The sequence below is a fragment of the Bacillus rossius genome, chromosome 10, assembly GCF_032445375.1.
Source record: "Bacillus rossius redtenbacheri isolate Brsri chromosome 10, Brsri_v3, whole genome shotgun sequence".
NCBI lineage: Eukaryota > Metazoa > Arthropoda > Insecta > Phasmatodea > Bacillidae > Bacillus > Bacillus rossius.
In genome coordinates, this window is record NC_086337.1 from 16,844,518 (window position 1) to 16,863,499 (window position 18,982).

At 34.9% G+C, this 18,982-nt stretch overlaps 1 protein-coding gene across 1 annotated transcript in view; it reads left to right on the forward strand.

Annotated features, from left to right (window-relative positions):
* Nucleotides 1-18,982, forward strand: part of LOC134535798 (uncharacterized) — a 125,307-nt gene that overhangs the window by 14,127 nt on the left and 92,198 nt on the right. Inside the window, exons 3-4 of the mRNA XM_063375079.1 lie at nt 3,281-3,542; nt 9,399-9,496. Of these exons, the coding sequence (XP_063231149.1) occupies nt 3,281-3,542; nt 9,399-9,496 (360 nt within the window). The remainder of the gene's footprint in view (nt 1-3,280; nt 3,543-9,398; nt 9,497-18,982) is intronic.

Consider the following 18,982-nt stretch of genomic DNA (forward strand, 5'->3'; position numbering starts at 1 on the left):
ATAAAAATAAAATTAGATGCTATTAACTTAAAAACTCTTAATTTGCAAATTGAAATTTGTACAGTAATCAAAATGTTTATTTAAATAAAAGAAAAGGTTAGTTGTTATTTCTGCTGTTGCAAGTTAGATGCTAAATATTTTATATAAGGCTCGTACTTTGTTACTTTTAGCAGAATGCAAGCTCAACTTGTCATCTGACAAGTAGTTTCTTGCAAGTATTTAATGTTATTCATATCTGAAAATAATGACTCACAAGCATAGGTAGATGAAAATATTAAAATGGCATAAGCCAGGTTCTTTAGACAACTAAATATGTCTGGAATTGAATTCCACATTTTCATAATTTTGGTATTGTGCTTTTTACTCACATTGCCCATAATCTTTCTTTTTGATTTAATTCCAATTCTTTCTTAATTCAATACATTTTTGACTCCATATTGAACTAGATTGGGAGTAAAATCAGCTACAATTCAATTTCTTCTATCTCCAAGCAATCAAATTTATACAACTTTAATTTATCAACTGAAGTCGCACACATTAGGATACATAATAGGCTATATTCGAATGTTTCCGATAATTCTTTGAACTGACAAAATCTTGCTGAAAATTCTTTGATTTATGAATGAATTACTGAATGAAAACTCTTTAGTGACTTTTTCTTTTTTCTGGCATTTCGTTTGAATCTAAATATTTGGTGTTTTTCTTTCTTTCTATTTCGGGAAATACTTGTAATTTTTGGTAGCAATATCATTACTTTAAACGTGCAATTTAGCTTCAAAACCCTAAATGAGCTCTATCATGACGATGATCATTTCATTTGGATTTTGAAGCTTTATGTTCAATTCATTTAAATACTGGCACAAGCCTATCAAAACATTAATTCTGAAAGCTACATAACTTCCATTAATTGAGGGTATTGTTCAATTTTTACCTCAGTTTGTATAAAACAGCCTGATTTCTTCCAAACAATCAACTAATTTTTGAAACACGTTACTGCGACTCAACTACAGAACATTATTATACATCAGCAAGATCAATTGGCGTGCCCGAATTATTTTGTCGCGTGCTACCACTGGCATGTGTGTCATTGGTTGGCCATCCGTGGTATATTTATTTCGTAATTTTTTATAGTGTGCAGTTTTTCTATTTTTTTTTCCCAGTTAAATTTGACACACCATACTTAATTTCACAGCAAAAGTCAAATGCGATCTTTAAGTAAGTTTCAAACATTTACATTTTATTGTTTTTGGAAAATGCCATTGTGTTCCTTAAACAGCACGTGTCCCTTGTGTCTCCTGGTAAGCATGATAACAGTTCTCATGATGTGGCTTAGTGATGGCCCGATATCCAAAAACCCGATACCGATACCGATTCCGATATTTCCAAATTTACCGATCCGATACCCGATATTCCGATAATGGACCTATCTCATTTCTAACACTGATTCTATAAAATTGTGGTTCTGGAGTATTGTTAGAGACAATAATAAAAAATGTTAAATATTAATAAAACATACTTATGTGAATGTATATTATTTTTATTAATTGTAAAATATTGTAAATTCACATTAAATGAAAGCTAATAATGAAATTATCATAATGGCGTACAAATAAGCTCTCTAAATTAAAATTCACGAGTCACTGCATGTACTTAGTCCAGTGTCTCAACTGTAATCTACGAAAAATACCGTCCAAAAAACATCAAACTTTTGTACCCTTTGTAATATTTCATCACAGTACACGACACGCTAGAAAGGAAGGTCTTCAATTAGCAAATTTTGTGACCATTGTTCAAGTGTATCACTCCATTTATTGGTGCGAAAACACGTTAAAAATACGTGAAAAGTAATTTCAATACAACTTTGAAGCGTACTGCAGAGTTTATAAAACCACACATCTTTATTTATGTTGTTGGCAATGCACTCAATATAGCCAACATAATACTTTTGCTGCAACTTGCCCTACTTAAACACGTTTCATATTTTAGCTTTTGTAAAACTTACGTAACGTCTTTGTATAGAACAGCAGTTGGCGACCATGAAACGACACAGAAAGAAAATGCCTGTTATATCAAGCAGGAACCTCCGTAGCGTAGTCGGATGCACACTGGCTTACGGTGCGAGGGGTTCTGGGTTCGAGTCCCGGGTAAGGCATGGGTGTTAATTTACAGTAAGAGATATGATTGCTACGAAATGATAAAGATTGGAATGATTTAGTTCTGGTTGTGGGCGAAAGCCGTTAACCATTCAAACAATTAAAAAAAAAAAAATTCTTCATGTTTACTTACGGTCACACCAATTATTAAATTAAATATCATAATTATTTTCATTTATATTTTCAATATATGTTTACTTAGTGAACTTCGAAAATTCATCAAGCGAAAACATTTTGCGAATATCTGAAACGAATAAATATGCACTAATGACTGGGATTTGTGTACACATGGAAGAATTGTACCGTCGGGATGCATTGCAGTATCAGAAAGAAGAAATAGGCTTGAAATTGTTTCAGTGGAAAATATGTTTGGAATTACTAGGTAATATGGTGACGTGAAGAAAGATAAATTACGCCCGTGGAAAATAAGCTTGGAATTACAGTTAACGTTATGTGAGAAGTATTATTGGCGAGAGCAAACATCGGTTGTCAAAATATCGCAAGTATATACCGATGTCCGATATTGAAAAATGTGCCGATATTACCGATCTCCGATATCGAATATCGGGCCATCACTAATGTGGCTGCACAAAAATGTATAAGGACAAGGATTTCTAAACGTTTGACTCCAAAGTTACTCAACATAAAGTGGGGTTTTGGTATGGTTTTCGGCATGTCGGAAACGTGTCGGTTATTGCAATCAGCCATTGGGTTTCCTCTAGGTGCTCCCAATTTTCTTACAAGTGCAGTCTTTTTCTGCTTCATCTCAATATTGAACCCATCATCCGTCTCTAATAATGTTGATGTTGACGAAACATCAAAACTTACCTAGTTCATAATTCGGTATACGTGGATGTATTTCATTTCCATTTGTATCGTTCCAGATTATTTCGGTTATTTCACATAAATATGTACAGTTAGGTAACATTTCCACACATTTCAGTATTTTCCTTCGAATTTATTTTGTTACAATTCAAGCATTTAATCATTATTTAGTTATAAATGGGTTAGGTATTTTGATGTGAGGTGTTGCCGGGATGTTCACTCTTATAGGTAGTTAGAGTTTGTGCGTGCACGGCCGGAGAGCTGGCCACTGTGACTGCAGTGTGGCTTGCGTGGTGCGGCAGGGGGGCGCGGAGAGCGGGCGGAGGCGCTTCAGCGACCCGGGGCTGGGCCCGCCCTCGCGGGGCAGCTCGGGGTCGGGGAGCGGCTCGTCGTGGACGGCCGGCCTGCTGCCCGGCCTGGTGGAGCAGGTGGGCGCGCTGCAGGAGAGCAGCCGGCAGCTGCAGCGCGAGCTGCGCAGCACGCGCGCCGAGCTCGAGGCCCTGAAGACGCGCGCCGCCGCGTGGGGCCGCCCGCCCGAGGGCTACCAGCCGGGCCTGCTCGCCGGTGCGTTGCTTGCCCGTCTCCCGGTGGGACTGTTATACTTCTTCCCATGCGACCTCCAACAAGGTTGCGTCAAACGTTTGACGCTACCGTGGAGAACTATTTGCATGCAATTAAAAAAATATTTTTTAATGATGCCAAAGAAGTATAACTTCTCACGCGCATACCTAAGTACACGCACCCGTTTTTGTTATGTTGTGAAATTCAGTTACACGGTCCAGAAGTGGCAAACTTCGGTGTGACCAGTCTCTGTGACGTGGCCGACAGGTAGTAAGTAATTGTACCGCACTTGGTCCTCCGGGAATTTTTGTGTGACTGATTAACGATTTTGCGTAGCACGCAGTATACTTTATTCCTACACCTTTTCATTCCACCTTCATTTTCATCTCGTCACTCCTATTTGTTGTGATGACCATGATATCAAGATGTTAGGTCTTAAATTCAGTCATTAATTTGTTCATTACTAGCTAATGCTCGGCATTTGTTTCAATGCCTCAGTCAATATTTTTGTAGTTTGTTTGAAGTAGGTACACATATACTAAGCATCCATATATCTCCCTCGTTTATGTTTCTCCCTTTATATACCTATATCTATATAACTTTCTATATATGTAACTATAAGAATGAAAATATTAAAACTTAATGTTTTTTTCCTATCTATATTTTTATCTTTCTTTAGTCCCGTCACAGGTGTGACATAGGAATATTAAACCATGTGCGTATTTGAATGCAATGTTGTATAAAAATTTCAAAGCAACCAATGAACCAATGAAGTTTCAGAGAATTAAGATTTTGAATGAACAAACATTTACATTGGATACATTTCTATGGATAGATTGTTGGTTTGGTAGGGTTTTGTCATACGACATTGCACTGGTTATTGGTGATGGGACCTTCAAGATGATTGTGGGCCCCAAACCACTTGATGCTAGAAAACTTGAGTAAGTTGGGATCAAACCCATGAGTTTGACACATGAGTGCAATGCATGAGCAGTCACAGCTATGGAGGACTTCTTGTTGATAGCTCTTGCAGAATACCCTGCCATGATGTTTAATTTTTTTTTTTTTTTTTTCTTCATTTCCTACATATACTCCGTAGTCAACTGTTCTGTAGAACCCTTGTTGAGTTGGATCAGTTGAAGCAAGAACTAATCAGAAATGTTTGAAATCCTGGATGTGTGGAGAATTTGTGTAACTCAATGTAGGGCAATGTCATCAGAGAAAATTTCCTTCATATTTTTAATTTGTGTATTTTACTGGTTGATGCTGTCTTACTTTGCAGAATGACTCATTGCATAATTGTATGCATTCCTAACAAAACTTATACAGTACAGTTACGATTGTGTATATGAAATCTGTAAAGCACTGCCAGTAATTCTCGCACAAAATAACAAATTTGATTTAACTTGCAAAATATGCAGTGCATAGAAAAAAATTCTACAAAATAAGTTTTTGAACTTAATTTGTAATTACTATAAAATTTATTGCTTATCAAGAATTTGAACTATGTGCATAATTTTTTACTCCTCTAGTTAACATTATTTTGTGAAAGTTTATAATTGGTCATTTTAAATGTATTCACAATAGGAAAAAAATTTAACATAGAGACAAAATCATAAATTCTTCAGTATTTTGCAAAATATTCTTTGCATCAAATTAATTTTCACTACAAAAAGTTTTTAAATTTTATTTTACATTAGAATTACATTAAATAACTATCAAAGATTTAAATTCTCATTTGAAATAAAATAAATTTTCTTAAATACTTGGTTAACTTTCACAAAAATATGTTAACTACAGGAGTATAAAATTTAATATTAATTAAATTTAAAATTAATTTAATATCAAATTATTTTTAATCATGTTTTTATTAAAAAACTAGTTTTAGTATGTGATGTACAATATCTGCAAACATTCAATGTACCAAAATTTTATACTATTGCGTATTACTACATCCACCAAAAAGTTTATATATTTGACTCTCTATGAAAATAACTTTAAATATCAACCAAATATTTGAATTATTTGCCAATTTTTTATAATATATTATCTTAACCAGTTGTAGGGAAATTTATTATTTAATCAATTTTTAAATTTTATATCAATAATAACATCCCGGGGACTTTACTTCGTACATGAATTACATTACCAGAATTACCTAAAATAATAATAATAATACCTAATCACATTGAAACATTTATTAAACACATAATTTTATAATTTTGAATCATAAAAATGATCTAAAATAATCGACAGAAACCTATTAATTTAATTTTTTTTTTTGAAATAAATAATGAGCTCATTTCTTAAAAGAAATTAAGTGGACCATTTATTTGAAAATGTTAGGTGCTTCCGGGATAATTTTATGAAAACTATTTATAAATAATAGTACCCAAAGAATATTTATTTAAACCATAGTAAAAAATGTTAAATTATGTAAGTCATAACTACTTTACTAGACTTTTTGTTAGCAAAAAACCTTAACCTTGTTATAGCATATTATAAACTACATTATTTAAAGGAACCCATTATATAGTAATGTACAAAATTAGAGAAATAATTATGCACTACATTTTTTATGATATTACAACTTTTTTTAATCCATAAATGGGCACTTTTATATAAAAATTTTCTGGGTAGTTTAAGACTACACATTTAACACCATAAGTTATGAATAAATAGGGGTTTGAATGAAACATTTAAGAAAAAGTTTTAACTAATGAAATATTCAACATATCCAAATATTAATAGATAGTAATTATTAATTTGTCAGTAATTGTATTTAAATTGATAATTTGCTGTAAATATAAGTCAATTCTTAAAACAATCAAAACAACTCCAAATACTGCAGATGTGCATTTTTATATTATAATTTTCAACAGGATTTAAGGTTTTTTTTTTAGTGATATCTCATCAGACATAACGTATCTTGTATATTAATCATTAGATACCCATAATATCTTTCACTAGTGAACTAATTTATCACTTTCAAAATGATTCTCAATATCTCTATAAAAAGTTACACCTTCAGTCATGTACCGTGTTTTCTCGCATAATCGTTGCACATTCTATTCTAAAATAAAGTTTGAAAAGTAGGGGTGCGAATATTATGTGGAAAAAAATTTTTCTTTTGGTAAAGTTATTCATTAAAACAAAACCCTTTTATGGAAACTACGTTTATTTAAAAAAAAAAAAAGTGGAATTTACAAGAGCAAGCCAAACTATTTATATTAATAATTCATTAAACAAAAACTTTTCTTCAAATTTAAATAGAAAAACCAAACTCTAATGCGAACGCAAGCCGCTTGAATCTGACGTGAACTAATGTATCGTAGTACACACTTGCCACGAAAGAATGCGGGCTATCAAATGTAGTTAACTCGGCACCTGACAGAGAGCACGCATTGCATGCAATCGGCGAGATATCGATATTCAACCATGTGCGCGTGCTCTGTTGTAATGCCCCCTGTGTTGTTTTGACCCACTTTACTTCTGTAAGGCCCTTCACAGTTACAGAGTTAAAATTCTCCTTGTAATGCGCTTCTGAATCGGCGCCAGTATACGAAGGTACCAAAACTAAATATTTATTAAATACAAAAATAAATTTAATACTAATTATAATACGTTTATTATTTAACATTAAAAAAAATTAAATGACAAACAAGGTTGCTCACACTTACGAATAAAAGTAAAACAACATATTAATTAGCTATAAGAATTACGTTGGGCACAACAGATACAAAAGTTCATTTTTTTGGAGATAAAAATAAATTTTGCTAGTTCAGAATTTCGGTTCGCATGAGATTCAAAATGCTTCAAGACCTCTGAGTGAAGTCGTATAAAACATTAAATGTGCCATAATTTCAAGAGACTAGAGGCTTTAGGATTATTCAAGGATGATCAATTTAAAACAATTAGAGTTATCAGGCAGATGGTCACAAACACAATTCGTGCTATGACTCGGTCTGACAACAGTTCAGGATTTAACATAGCATACAGTCATACCTGATGATTTGCCGATATATGGTTTTCAGATGAAGCCCCAATAAAACCAATATTATCAGAGCTTCGCCGAAGCTCGGGGCATATTTTATCGCCAATTCGGGAGACGTAGCGATGCTATATACTATTTAAAATGCCGCGTCGGCAAGGCCCGACGCGACAGCACACACACAAGCCAAGATGGCACACCGAAGTTTTTTTTCTTCTCTATTACAAAATTTTAGCGTCTCTAACAACAATGTCTTTAAAAGATCCGCCGATCTATCGGTCAATCATCGGCCTTGAATTAAGCATTTAAAAAGATATAACATTTAACATTATTAACATAGAGAAAGGTTTCTAAGCTCATAGCAATATCCAAAACAATTTTAGAAGTTGATTAACATGAAAGATATATAAATTTGGCACAAATAAAAACGTAGAAAAATACTGAAAAACATAAATAAATAATTTAAATAAAGTTTCAGTGTTCTGTGATATGATGTAATATCACACTATACGGGAAGCAACATAACCAAACACGAATGATGCCAACTAGCGCTGGCTACATGTTCATAAGCGGTTTACCGCAGCGACGCAGACAATCAGATAAAGGAAATAACGTTTAAAAACGTCTTTAAAAGAAAATTTACACGTAAGACAACTTCGTATTTCCGTTAATTAAATAAGTAAGGGGTAATTTCCGAATAAATATTAGATTTATACTTTAAAATACATAATTTTATATGGAAAAGATATCTACACCGGTACACTGCGGGGACGCAGATGATCAGATAAAGATAATAACGTTTAAAAAGTCTTTAAAAGAATATTTACATGTCAGACAACTTCGTATTTCCGTTAATTAAATAAGTAAGCTTTAATGTCCGAATAAATATTTGATTTCTTCTTTAAAATACATTGTTTTATACGGAAAAGATACCTACACACAGCGCTCGGCATCTAATAGCGGGACCAAAAACATCATTCAACGTTTACGCAAGAAGTTTTTTATCCCAATTTTGACGGCCAAAAATATAGGTGCGACAATTATGCGAGTGCGATGATTATGCGAATGCGATGATTATGAGAGTGCGATGATTATGCGATAAAAGAGGGCACTTTGTGATTCCACTGAGAATTTATTATTGTATATAGCTGTAAATGGTAGGTAATGATTTATGGGTTTAATTATAAAATGTAAACATATGGGAAGTCATGCTACTTTGTGTAAAACTACCCATTAAAAAAAGGTTGTAATAACTTAAAAAAAAAACTTTAGTACCTTTGAATGGTGTAGTTTCTGGTATGCTAAATCAACATGGTTAAGATTTTGGCTAACAAAAAAAAAATCTAGTTTAGTAGTTTAAGACTTATGTAGTTTAATTTTTTTTAAATTAATTTATATAACTATTATGTGAGTATTATTATTATTATTTACAAAAGTATTGTTAAATTTATCCAGGAAGCACCTAAAAAAACTTACTAAAATCAATATATTATGTAGTTCATGGTTGTACTAGTTTTTTAAATATGTAAAATTTTAAAAGAAATTTAGCACAACAGTTCAAAATTTTTTTCTTACTTTTGGCAGTAGATGAGCAGGGGGAGGAGGGGAATCGAACTGGTTTGTCTGCTTTTGCTTTCAAATTCTTCCCTTTTATGGCGAAAATAAAAGATTTTTTATGTTTTCAAGAGGAGGGGGGATATATCCTCTACCATCTACCTCATCTGCATATGTCCCTGTATTTGTTAGTTCAATAATAGTGTTATAGCAAACCTAATTATCAAGTAGTTTGTGGTCAGAAAAGTGTATTTTGCCATGATTGATCATAAAGAACAGTTGTGAGTTGTACCCTTAATGTGTTTGTTCTGAAGACCTGGTGCGTGAAGTGCGAGACGCTGCCAAAGTGAGAGAGGAAGCTCTTCTTTCTCGAGTTTGCAGCATGATAAAGGCGGCCGACATCAGCAAATTGGTGAGCGACTGACGTATTACACAATAATTAATTTTATTGATATTCAGTTTATTGTAAAGCTTCTTTTTCTTTAGATTGCAGCATGGGTTTAGATCCTGGGCAAGGGGGGGGGGGGGGGGGGGCAGGGCCCTCCTTGTAATTAAGAAGCCCCTCACTAAGGGGGCCCGGCTACACTTTCAAAATTGAAAATCGTGACTGTGAAACAGGGTTGGTTAACAAAAACATCAAAACTATTTTTTTTTGAAAACTTTATTTATATTTTAAATAAACGTTTCTGCTTATTGTATGCATATTGGCCAAAATATTTGTGGTATACAAAAAAAAGCACCGTATTCCAATATGATTTGTGTCGGTTGACACCCACGTGCTAAACTCTAGGGCCCCATTCCCCCTTCCCTCCTTTGTGAACCAACAGATTTGTGTCCCTCACTCGTATAATCTCACTGAGTGCTGGCAAATGTGTTTATGAAAAAATATTTTATTGTGTTTATGCACAAGAATGCTTGGCAGTGAAAATACCACCCAGATGATTTACGTATTTAAAATCAATTTGCCATTTGTTTTAAATTTTTTACCTGTGTATTACAAAAACAACAGAAACTCACATGTTTTTAAACAGATTTAACTGAACATATAAAATGTATTATTCTCAAATTGGTAATTTCTGCAACATTGTTTACTTATTTGGTAGTGTGAAACTGCATAAAGAAATTCTTGAGGTCTATGGCAACATTTTGTTACGATTGTTCAGGAAGTACATAGTATGCAAATGTCATGTCTTTAACAGATAATTGAGGCGCTGGGTGCAGTAACAGCTTAAGTCAGAAATAATAGTTTTGAGTAAAATAGGCTCAAAGATTTGAAACATTGTAGAATGAAACAAACAAACATTACAACCATCCAAATTCTTGTGGGCATTCCAGGTATTATATCTTATCTCCCTCCAGCATAATTGCAGTTTTTAATTTAAGTAATAATTTAATATAATTAAATAAAAGACAGGTAAGTTAAGTCTTTATTGCATATAACACTAAATACTTGCATTATGTGTGTGTCATTTTGCTAATAATTAATTAAAATAAGAACATTTAATATTTAAATGGTCATAAACATAGTTGTAACATCTACATAAATATTTTATGTAATAAATCCATAACATACAAATGATATAATATATGGGTTTTAGAATGAAAAACAAAAAATTTTTTTTGAGATTGGGTTTTTGCACTGATTAAATATATCGTAGCTAAATAACATATAAACTAGCTGTTCTTATATATTAGTGATGAATGTCAAACATCATTCTCACTTTCACCACTTTTTTCACTGTCTTCTTCCGGCACAGTCGTGTACTCTAGTAGACCTTTGAGGCTTTCAGCATTTTCTGGTTTCAAGAATTTCAAGAGAGAAAGAACATCATTTTTCTTGGACTCCTTCAAACCAGGGCGTGCCGGTTTTTTGAGGTAAAGCTCTTCTTTTGACTTCATACCAAAACCGACTGAGAAAATGAACGGCTCAAAAATAGCATTGTAGGAAGCCGATACTGCCAGTGCCCCTGTAGTAGGAAAGGTAAGGATCACATACTTCTGTATTGAAAATTTGCTACGTTTTGATTTCGGAACTTTGTGAAACAAAGGCTCTAACGCTGTCGACCAGTCTTCAACAAGATGAGCAGCCATGAGAACCTGAAAAGGTGACGGGCTATTTCGAGCAGACTTTATGATCGTTAGATAATCCTCTACTGTTTCAATACTTTCCAGTCTCTTTAAAAGTGTGCCATAAAGTCCAAAATTCCGATCGCACTGGCAATACGAGTGTCCGCGTACAGGAAACATGTGAGTTACTTTCACTTTGGTTATTTGGGACAACCAAGAACTAAATCTCAAAACAGTAATATTTTTATTCTGGCCTCCTGCAGCATCCGATAAAAATATAAAATATTATATTCTTAATATTTTTTGTAAGATTTCATTTTTTCACAGGTGAAGTGGTAGACAAAGCTACAAACTGAGTTGGCATTTTTCTTTGCGTCACACTCTGGAAAACAATAAAAGGTACTGGCTGAATCATTATGGCAGTGAACGTTGAACACATTCAACCACAATAACCTTTTGTAGAATTGGGATGTAACATTAAGTTTAGGGATTGGTAGATTTTGTCCATAGTCAAACTCTATTACTAATGTGTCATCTTGCATTGTATTGCCTTTTACTTTTGCTAAGTACTCTTGTTTTAAGGTTTTGTATTTTTCAACCTTGGCTAAATGTAACCTATATGTGGTTTTACGCGGATCATTCGGATTAATATCCAACAGAGTTTTAGATTCAGTACAAAAGTCACACACGTCGGTCCTTGGCTGTCTAAAACAATATGGACTATTTTCTCTGAAGTATCTGTGATATGTGGAGTATTTCATAGTAAGTGTCTTACCTGTACTATCAAAATAGTATTGCTGGAAGGCAATGAACATTTTCTTCACATTTAAATCAGGATTCTCAAAATACTTGCGTTCTGTGTGGCCCCTGCTATAATGTGATTGCTTGCTTGGAAATTTGGCCCAATGTTCTTCTACTTTAGTCCACACATCACGAGATAATTTGTTTGGACGTTCAGTATGCTTTCCTCTATTTTCCTTAAATACCGGATTCCCTGTTGAAAATAAAGCACAGATTTTGTTGACATTGCACATCAGCCAATGCACACTTCATTCAAAAGGAAACTGCTATATAAATATTTTGTTTTCATTATATTTTAAGAAACTAGAACAATACTGTCCAAAAATTTTAATGTGAAATGATGTAAACACTCACCTACAATACTAATAATTTTTGAATAATATTTCCAAAAAAATAACAATATTAGCTATGTCACTAAGCAAATTATTTACTCTTTGCGGCAATCTTCCATATCGCACAATAACTAAACATATAAAAAATAATTTAAAATGCACAAGGATTAAAAACACAACCACCTACCTGAAGAACAAGCACGTAGAACAGTTTTCATTCGTGATTCGGACACCTGTAGCACTTTAAGAACAAAAGCTTTGCAGACATCTTTCCTATCAATGCCATTTTGTAGGTGATACCGCCATGAATACCCTCTGTTCTTTCCAATGGGATTACTCTTCTTTAACATTATTTCTTTTTTCTCAATGCAACCATAAAGATAAGTATCTTGAACTATTTTGTCTCCTAGTTTCCAAAATGAACTAAACAACCATTCTTGCTGTTCATCTGGGAATAACGAAAAACACTTTTTCCTACAGCATTCATTGATAAATTTGAAAAATTTTTTAGGAACTGTCTTACCAGAACAACCCTTGTAGCTATCCCCACTGTTTCGTTTGACTTTATTTTGCACACGTCGCCAAGAGTCTCTTTGAAGCAATCTCTTCTTTCCTTTGTTTCTTATTTTTACACTTACTTCCATATTTTCACTCTCTCTCTCACTTGTCTCCATGTTAATAACGTCCAATTTTCAAAACAAATATACCCTTAACACATACGTAGCAGTATTACAATAAAGGTATTAGGCCTATACCAATAACGAGCCTGCGTTCGACAAAATGGGTCGAGACACATGTTGTTTTCTCGGGTGTGTTAGCCGTTCGCCGGAAGAACGACTTAGCGCGCAGCGCTACATTCTTCATTCTCCTGCCATCTGTATATTCTGGAGCGAACTAATATTTATGTGCCATATAGAGGACATATCTAGGATTGCAAATATGCATTGGCCGGAAAAACGACTTAAGTTGGTTTAAGCTGTTATTGCACCCAGCGCCTCAATTATGAAACATGTTGTTTTTGTTTGCATTTTAGTGACACATAAAGTTCTTCAATACTCACTTCAATAATTATAGACAAGTATCTTATTTTAACTCAAAATGCTGATTTTAATGCTAACACGGCAAGGGAAATGTTTACATTTTTAAAAGTTTCATTCAGCATGAAAGTATTACTAACTGTCATGGAGGCGTTCCATCCGGGATATCATTGTAAAATTTAGACTATATTTGGACATATTTTGTAGTTTGAACTACAGATATTATGGTTTTCTGATGAAAAGTATGGAAAAATTATATTATATTACTTAAAGGGGAATTTTTTTTTTTTTTTACATATTTTTGCTATATTTCTAATTTTAAACTATTTATCTCAATTTTTTTGGCATGTCAAGGCATAAATAATATCTCCCAGACCCTCTATGCCTTGTTGCAACCACTTATTTACTAACAGACTGTAGTCTGCAAGCGCTGCAAGGATACAACTTCTTATTTCTCGCAGGCGACTACAACTGTCATGATAATCACACCAGTTCACAAGTGTTGACTTCAACAAGTAGTCGAAGCTAAGTTCCATGCCATGTCTACCCAAAAAATTTGGCATGGAAGTTTTATCGGAAATTATAACTGCAAGTATGCAAAATATGCTAACAGTTTGCAAAAATGATTGCAAAAACATGCAAAAGTTTGAGAAAGTATGTAAAAATTTACTTAAGTTTTGTAAAGTATACAAAGTCATGTGCTGTAGATATTTTTCAATTAAAAACTATTTTTGTTAAAGCCCTGGGTCAAGAAATGTTTGTTACATATACATTATACACTTGCAGTAAGTGCAGTTATAATAAGTACAAACACTTATGCAACTTTTTATACTCATTATATTAATTACACTTAGTTAAATTGAAAATATCTGTGACAGAACACCAAATGTAAGAAAGATATTGTGTTATAATTTCAAAAAGAGCCCTTAAATATTGACAGTAAACTGAAAGAAATCAGCATAGCTTGTGAGACAGAGCCTTAAATAGAATTAAGATATCCTTAAAAGGAATAAAAAAGTTACTGATACTCTTAATTTGGTATGCTATAAATGTCTTTATTCACACAGCTGTTTAAGCAAATTAGCAAAACTAAATTTAAAAAAAAAAAATATTTTAAATTTTTAAATTTAAGAATTATTTACATTGTTCATATTTTTCAACACATATTTCAGTATAGCCACGCAGAAACACAGAAAACCAGTAGGAAATTTGTTTCACATTTACATTAGTCAAACATATTTTTTTTATGTCTAAGCTGCCTTCATGTTTAGATGAAAAAACCAATCTAAGGATTCAATTTAAGGAGTGTGTAATATACATCTTTTATCTAACAACAATGATCATCTTGTGAGTACACTACAACATCCCTAAAGCCGTGCTCAAGTTATTGTCATTACTCACATACAAGCTAGCCAGCAACCGAATAAACCAAAGTTTCTCCAATGATCTCACATATCACTAAAAAGTCTTTGTAAAATGCAACAAGCATGCCTGGAATGGAAAAAAAAAATTAGTCTAACTCTAATTGCAAAACCTGGTTTAAATAAAAAAAACCAGGTTGTTTGGTTTAAACAAAAAAAAGTTTTTTTTTTTCAATCCTGCTATAGTGTGACTAATATAGAGATACATAGGTATATAGGGGAGAGATATAGTGGGAGATATAGCTATATACAGAGATATATAAATGTATATATATATATATATATATATATATATATATGCAGAAATAGAGAGATATATAGATAGAGAATTAGAGAGATAGATATGTTTTATATGTGTACCTACGTCAAACAAATTACAAAAATGATTGCAATGTATGCTGGACGTTAGCTTGTGAAAATGGCACCCATGCCACGCAAAACAACATGGAGACATAAAAACTAAGGTAGGCCCAACCCGAGATCAATACATTCATATTCCTGTTGGAAATTCATGTCAAGAAGTTGTAAGAAATGTAATATTAATTCATATATGCCTAGCTCTAAAATAAGTTTTAGAAATGATATCTGGCCCTTGGGGAGAGTGGAATGGACCACCACTGCCCTGCGACTTCCCCTCTCCTCCAAAAGACACGAAGTTCATGCAGGGTTAAGTCTGAGGTTATCGATTAAAGAATCAAGTAAACTAGATACAATTTTTTTGACATCAAGTAATTCCCTTGGGGTCACATTCTGTTGTTTTCTAATGGGCAGATTAAACTTTTACTTTAATCAAGTTAACCTTGTTAGGTTTTTTTGAGCACTATTAGTATCAGCAGGATTTCATTGTCGCTATTAAAAAGGGACCAGAAAAACTCACATTTATAATGACCGATATGATAGACTCCGCAGTCCTATTTACACTCGGGACAATGTCATCTGTTTCCAGCAATTTCTTTGGGTGATTTCGATAACCATGGAGATTGGGTATCAGGATGGATGGACTGTGTTTGAAACGCGGGTGCTCTTGAATGCAAGTCCAGTATCTTATCTTTGTGCCAAGGACGTAGCCTCTTCCGGAATTAAAAAGAAGAAAAAAATACAAGTGAAAACAGAATTAAAACAAAACAGCAGTTTAGCTACATCAGGTTACAAAGATATTTTGGAAATATTATTGTAATCCATTGCGGGCAACAATAGTGTATTTATTCCATATTACAGCCCTCATACACAGAAGTAGCAGGAATTGGGTTTCCAAGTAGTCTGTGTGCCGTTTCACTGCTATATTCAGGCACAAATGTACAATTTTAAATTTAATTTTTAATTTTTAAAGAAGGAAACCAAGTAATAAATTTGCATTTTTAAGTTTCATTTAATTTTGTTTCCATTACTGTACACTCTGACGTAATCTTGTGCAACCCAGTGCACCTGTGCTTGTTCGCAGGCTTCAATTAGATACTGTTTGCTGACGATTGGCTATCGCTGCATCTCGGCCGCGGTTCGCATCACGTTTTCTCCCTGTAACAGAATGACTTTTCGTGCTAGCGAACGCTACCCCAAGCCCACTGCTAGCAACTTTCATTTCTCGGAGGCAAGCATAGGTAAGGGTTTTGCCAGCACGTACTGGACTTGGTTACAGCCCCTTGGCGACACCTCGGGACGGTCCACATGACGCCTTTCCCAGGCGATTTAGCAAATTTAAACCCCCCTCCCCTCATCACCCACCTGTGGCTTCACGGGAACTTCAACCCGGAGCATCGACCCCCCAGTGAACTCAGACGGGGACATTGTCTCTTCAAGGACTTTCGCCCTTGTCAAACAGAGCCCTCAGCGAAGCCTAGCGGCGGGAAAAATCCCTAACCTTGCTCTGTGCGCTGGTCGCGAGCGTGCTCAGAGCTCTCTAGTGGACTTTTCGGTGACCCTCCAGGCAGGTTCTCATCTTGGCCGCCGGAGCGCACTACTCATCCCTCCCATAAGAGACAGATTGTCATAATCGACCTTAACAGCAGTCGCAGTGCGATTGCGATCTTAGTTCGCCTGCGACTCGCGTGAGAGCGCGGCGAGCGTTTTGCAGTCTGCTTCGCCCCTTCGGGCGTTCCCGGACACCTTCGGGCAATCACCACCCCCCCCCCCCCCCCCCTTCTTTGGCTGGGGGCAGTTGCTTCCTTTAATTAGGCGCCCCGACGCCATTTTTCAGAGATTCTGCGTGCAGCATCTGGTCTGTGCGGACCACGCGTCGCGATTAGCGAGAGTCAATCTCTGTGTCCGTCCAAGACTCGACACTACGTCATGTAGTCGCCAACGTCAAGGCATAGAGGCCTCAATTTTCTTATTTTTAAATTTTGCTGCCCGTAATAGTTTTTTTGCTAATCTAAATTATTTCATTATCTCTCAACATGACTACCGCGAACTTCCGTGCCGCGAGCTGCCTTCTCTGCTCCTGCAGCCAGCCTACATGACTTCACCCCGCTGTTTTGGGTAAGTGGTCGTCATACCTCCCCTTCCCCCTTTTTTTTTTTGCCTTTCCCTGGGCATAGTCTTGCCCAGGCTTAGCCGTCTGTTAACCAGTCTAAGTAATTTGGGACTTTGGTTGCAGGCGGGGTCCAAAATTAGCTGCAGTTTATCTCCAAAATTAGCTTCAAGTTTATCTCCAAGTTTAACTACAAGTTTAACTGCAAGTTTATCTTCAAGTTTATATCCAAGTTTACACAAAATGATTCCTTCTGGACTTTAATCTGCCGAAACCTCCGGTGCCAGGACACAGGATATAATTAAATTTCATTTGAAAAGAAAATTAAAAACAAAATGTAATGGTTTCTTTCTTTTGAGCCTGCAAGCTCACTTAAAACCAGAGTTAAGTTCAAGATGTATAATTTTTTTACCTTTATATGTATTTTGTTGCCCCCGGGCTCCCTCCATTTTGTAATTAATATAGGGGAGAGTTGGCTAAAACGGGGTACTTAGTGTTTATATGCTCATTAAGTGGCTAGTAATTATACCTGAGTATCCATTATTTGCAAGGAAACACTATATATATCCCTACTGATATTGTGCATATGAAGAGTCGGATCCAAGCAATGTGAAATAAAACATTAATATTTTTCTTTCATGTTGCTAAGTACCCTGTTTTATCATACCGGTCGGATAAAACGGGGAACATCAATGTTGAACATATTAGTGCAGGTATTTAGATACAAAATGAGACATATTTAGTAAAAAGTGTTGACAATGTTATTACATATTTTTTTATGACTCATGTATATTACAGTTTACTATGATACATTAACAAATAGCACAATAAGGAAGTCAAATGTCATCATTATCAGTTTCTGAGGATCTCATTTTTCAAAATGCCTGAAATCACAGACTCTCTGAGTATCGGTGCAAGTTTTACAACACATTTATACCAAAAACAATATTCTATCGTTGGCAATAATCACAAGTGTAAGGACCAACATCATCACTGTCCATACCTGCACACTGTTTGTGTGCCCATTCATCGCACATAACACATTTAATCCACCCTTCTTCTGATTTGGAGTTTGAATACAAGTCATAGCAGAAGAGACATGCTGCATTTGTTTCCTCTTCATCAGATGTTTCAGAGTTGACCTGAGTCATTACGGATATTTTACTGCATATTTTATTACTGTGGTCTTTGCGAGTTGTAGACTCATTAACATGTGACCTGTCTCTAGATGAATTCAGTTTTCTTTTTACTGTTTTGGGATTAGCAGTAGAACTATGCGCATATGTCTTACTTTGTGCAGCAATTAGGCCTAGTTCATTTTTATAAGGGGAGCTTGTGAGGATCACAGTTTTGCCACGTCTCCTGTTATTTTTGGTTTCAACCTTCCTCTGAGCTATAGGTATGGGTTTAATGTCTTTCGGTGACACAGCAGATGCCGATGTGGCTGTTGATGTGGATGCTTCGGAATCCAAAAGACTCTGTGAAAATGGCCCATGAGATTCACGTTGGCTAGATGCAGGTTCAGGTGTGCTGGCCATAGGTTCAGATTCAGCCATGGTAGGTTGTACCAATGGTTGGTGGATGCTTGAAATGGCCAAACTTTGCTGACGAGACATTTCCTCTAGAGGCCTTTCAGTGGTTTCAGCAGGTTGGAACATCCAGTCAGGAAATACATTAGGATCAAGTGGAAATATCCCAGTCTTCTTGAATGCATTCACAGCTGTCTCAATTGATGCAGAATTCATGAAAGCAGCACCAAAAAGTTTCCCAACT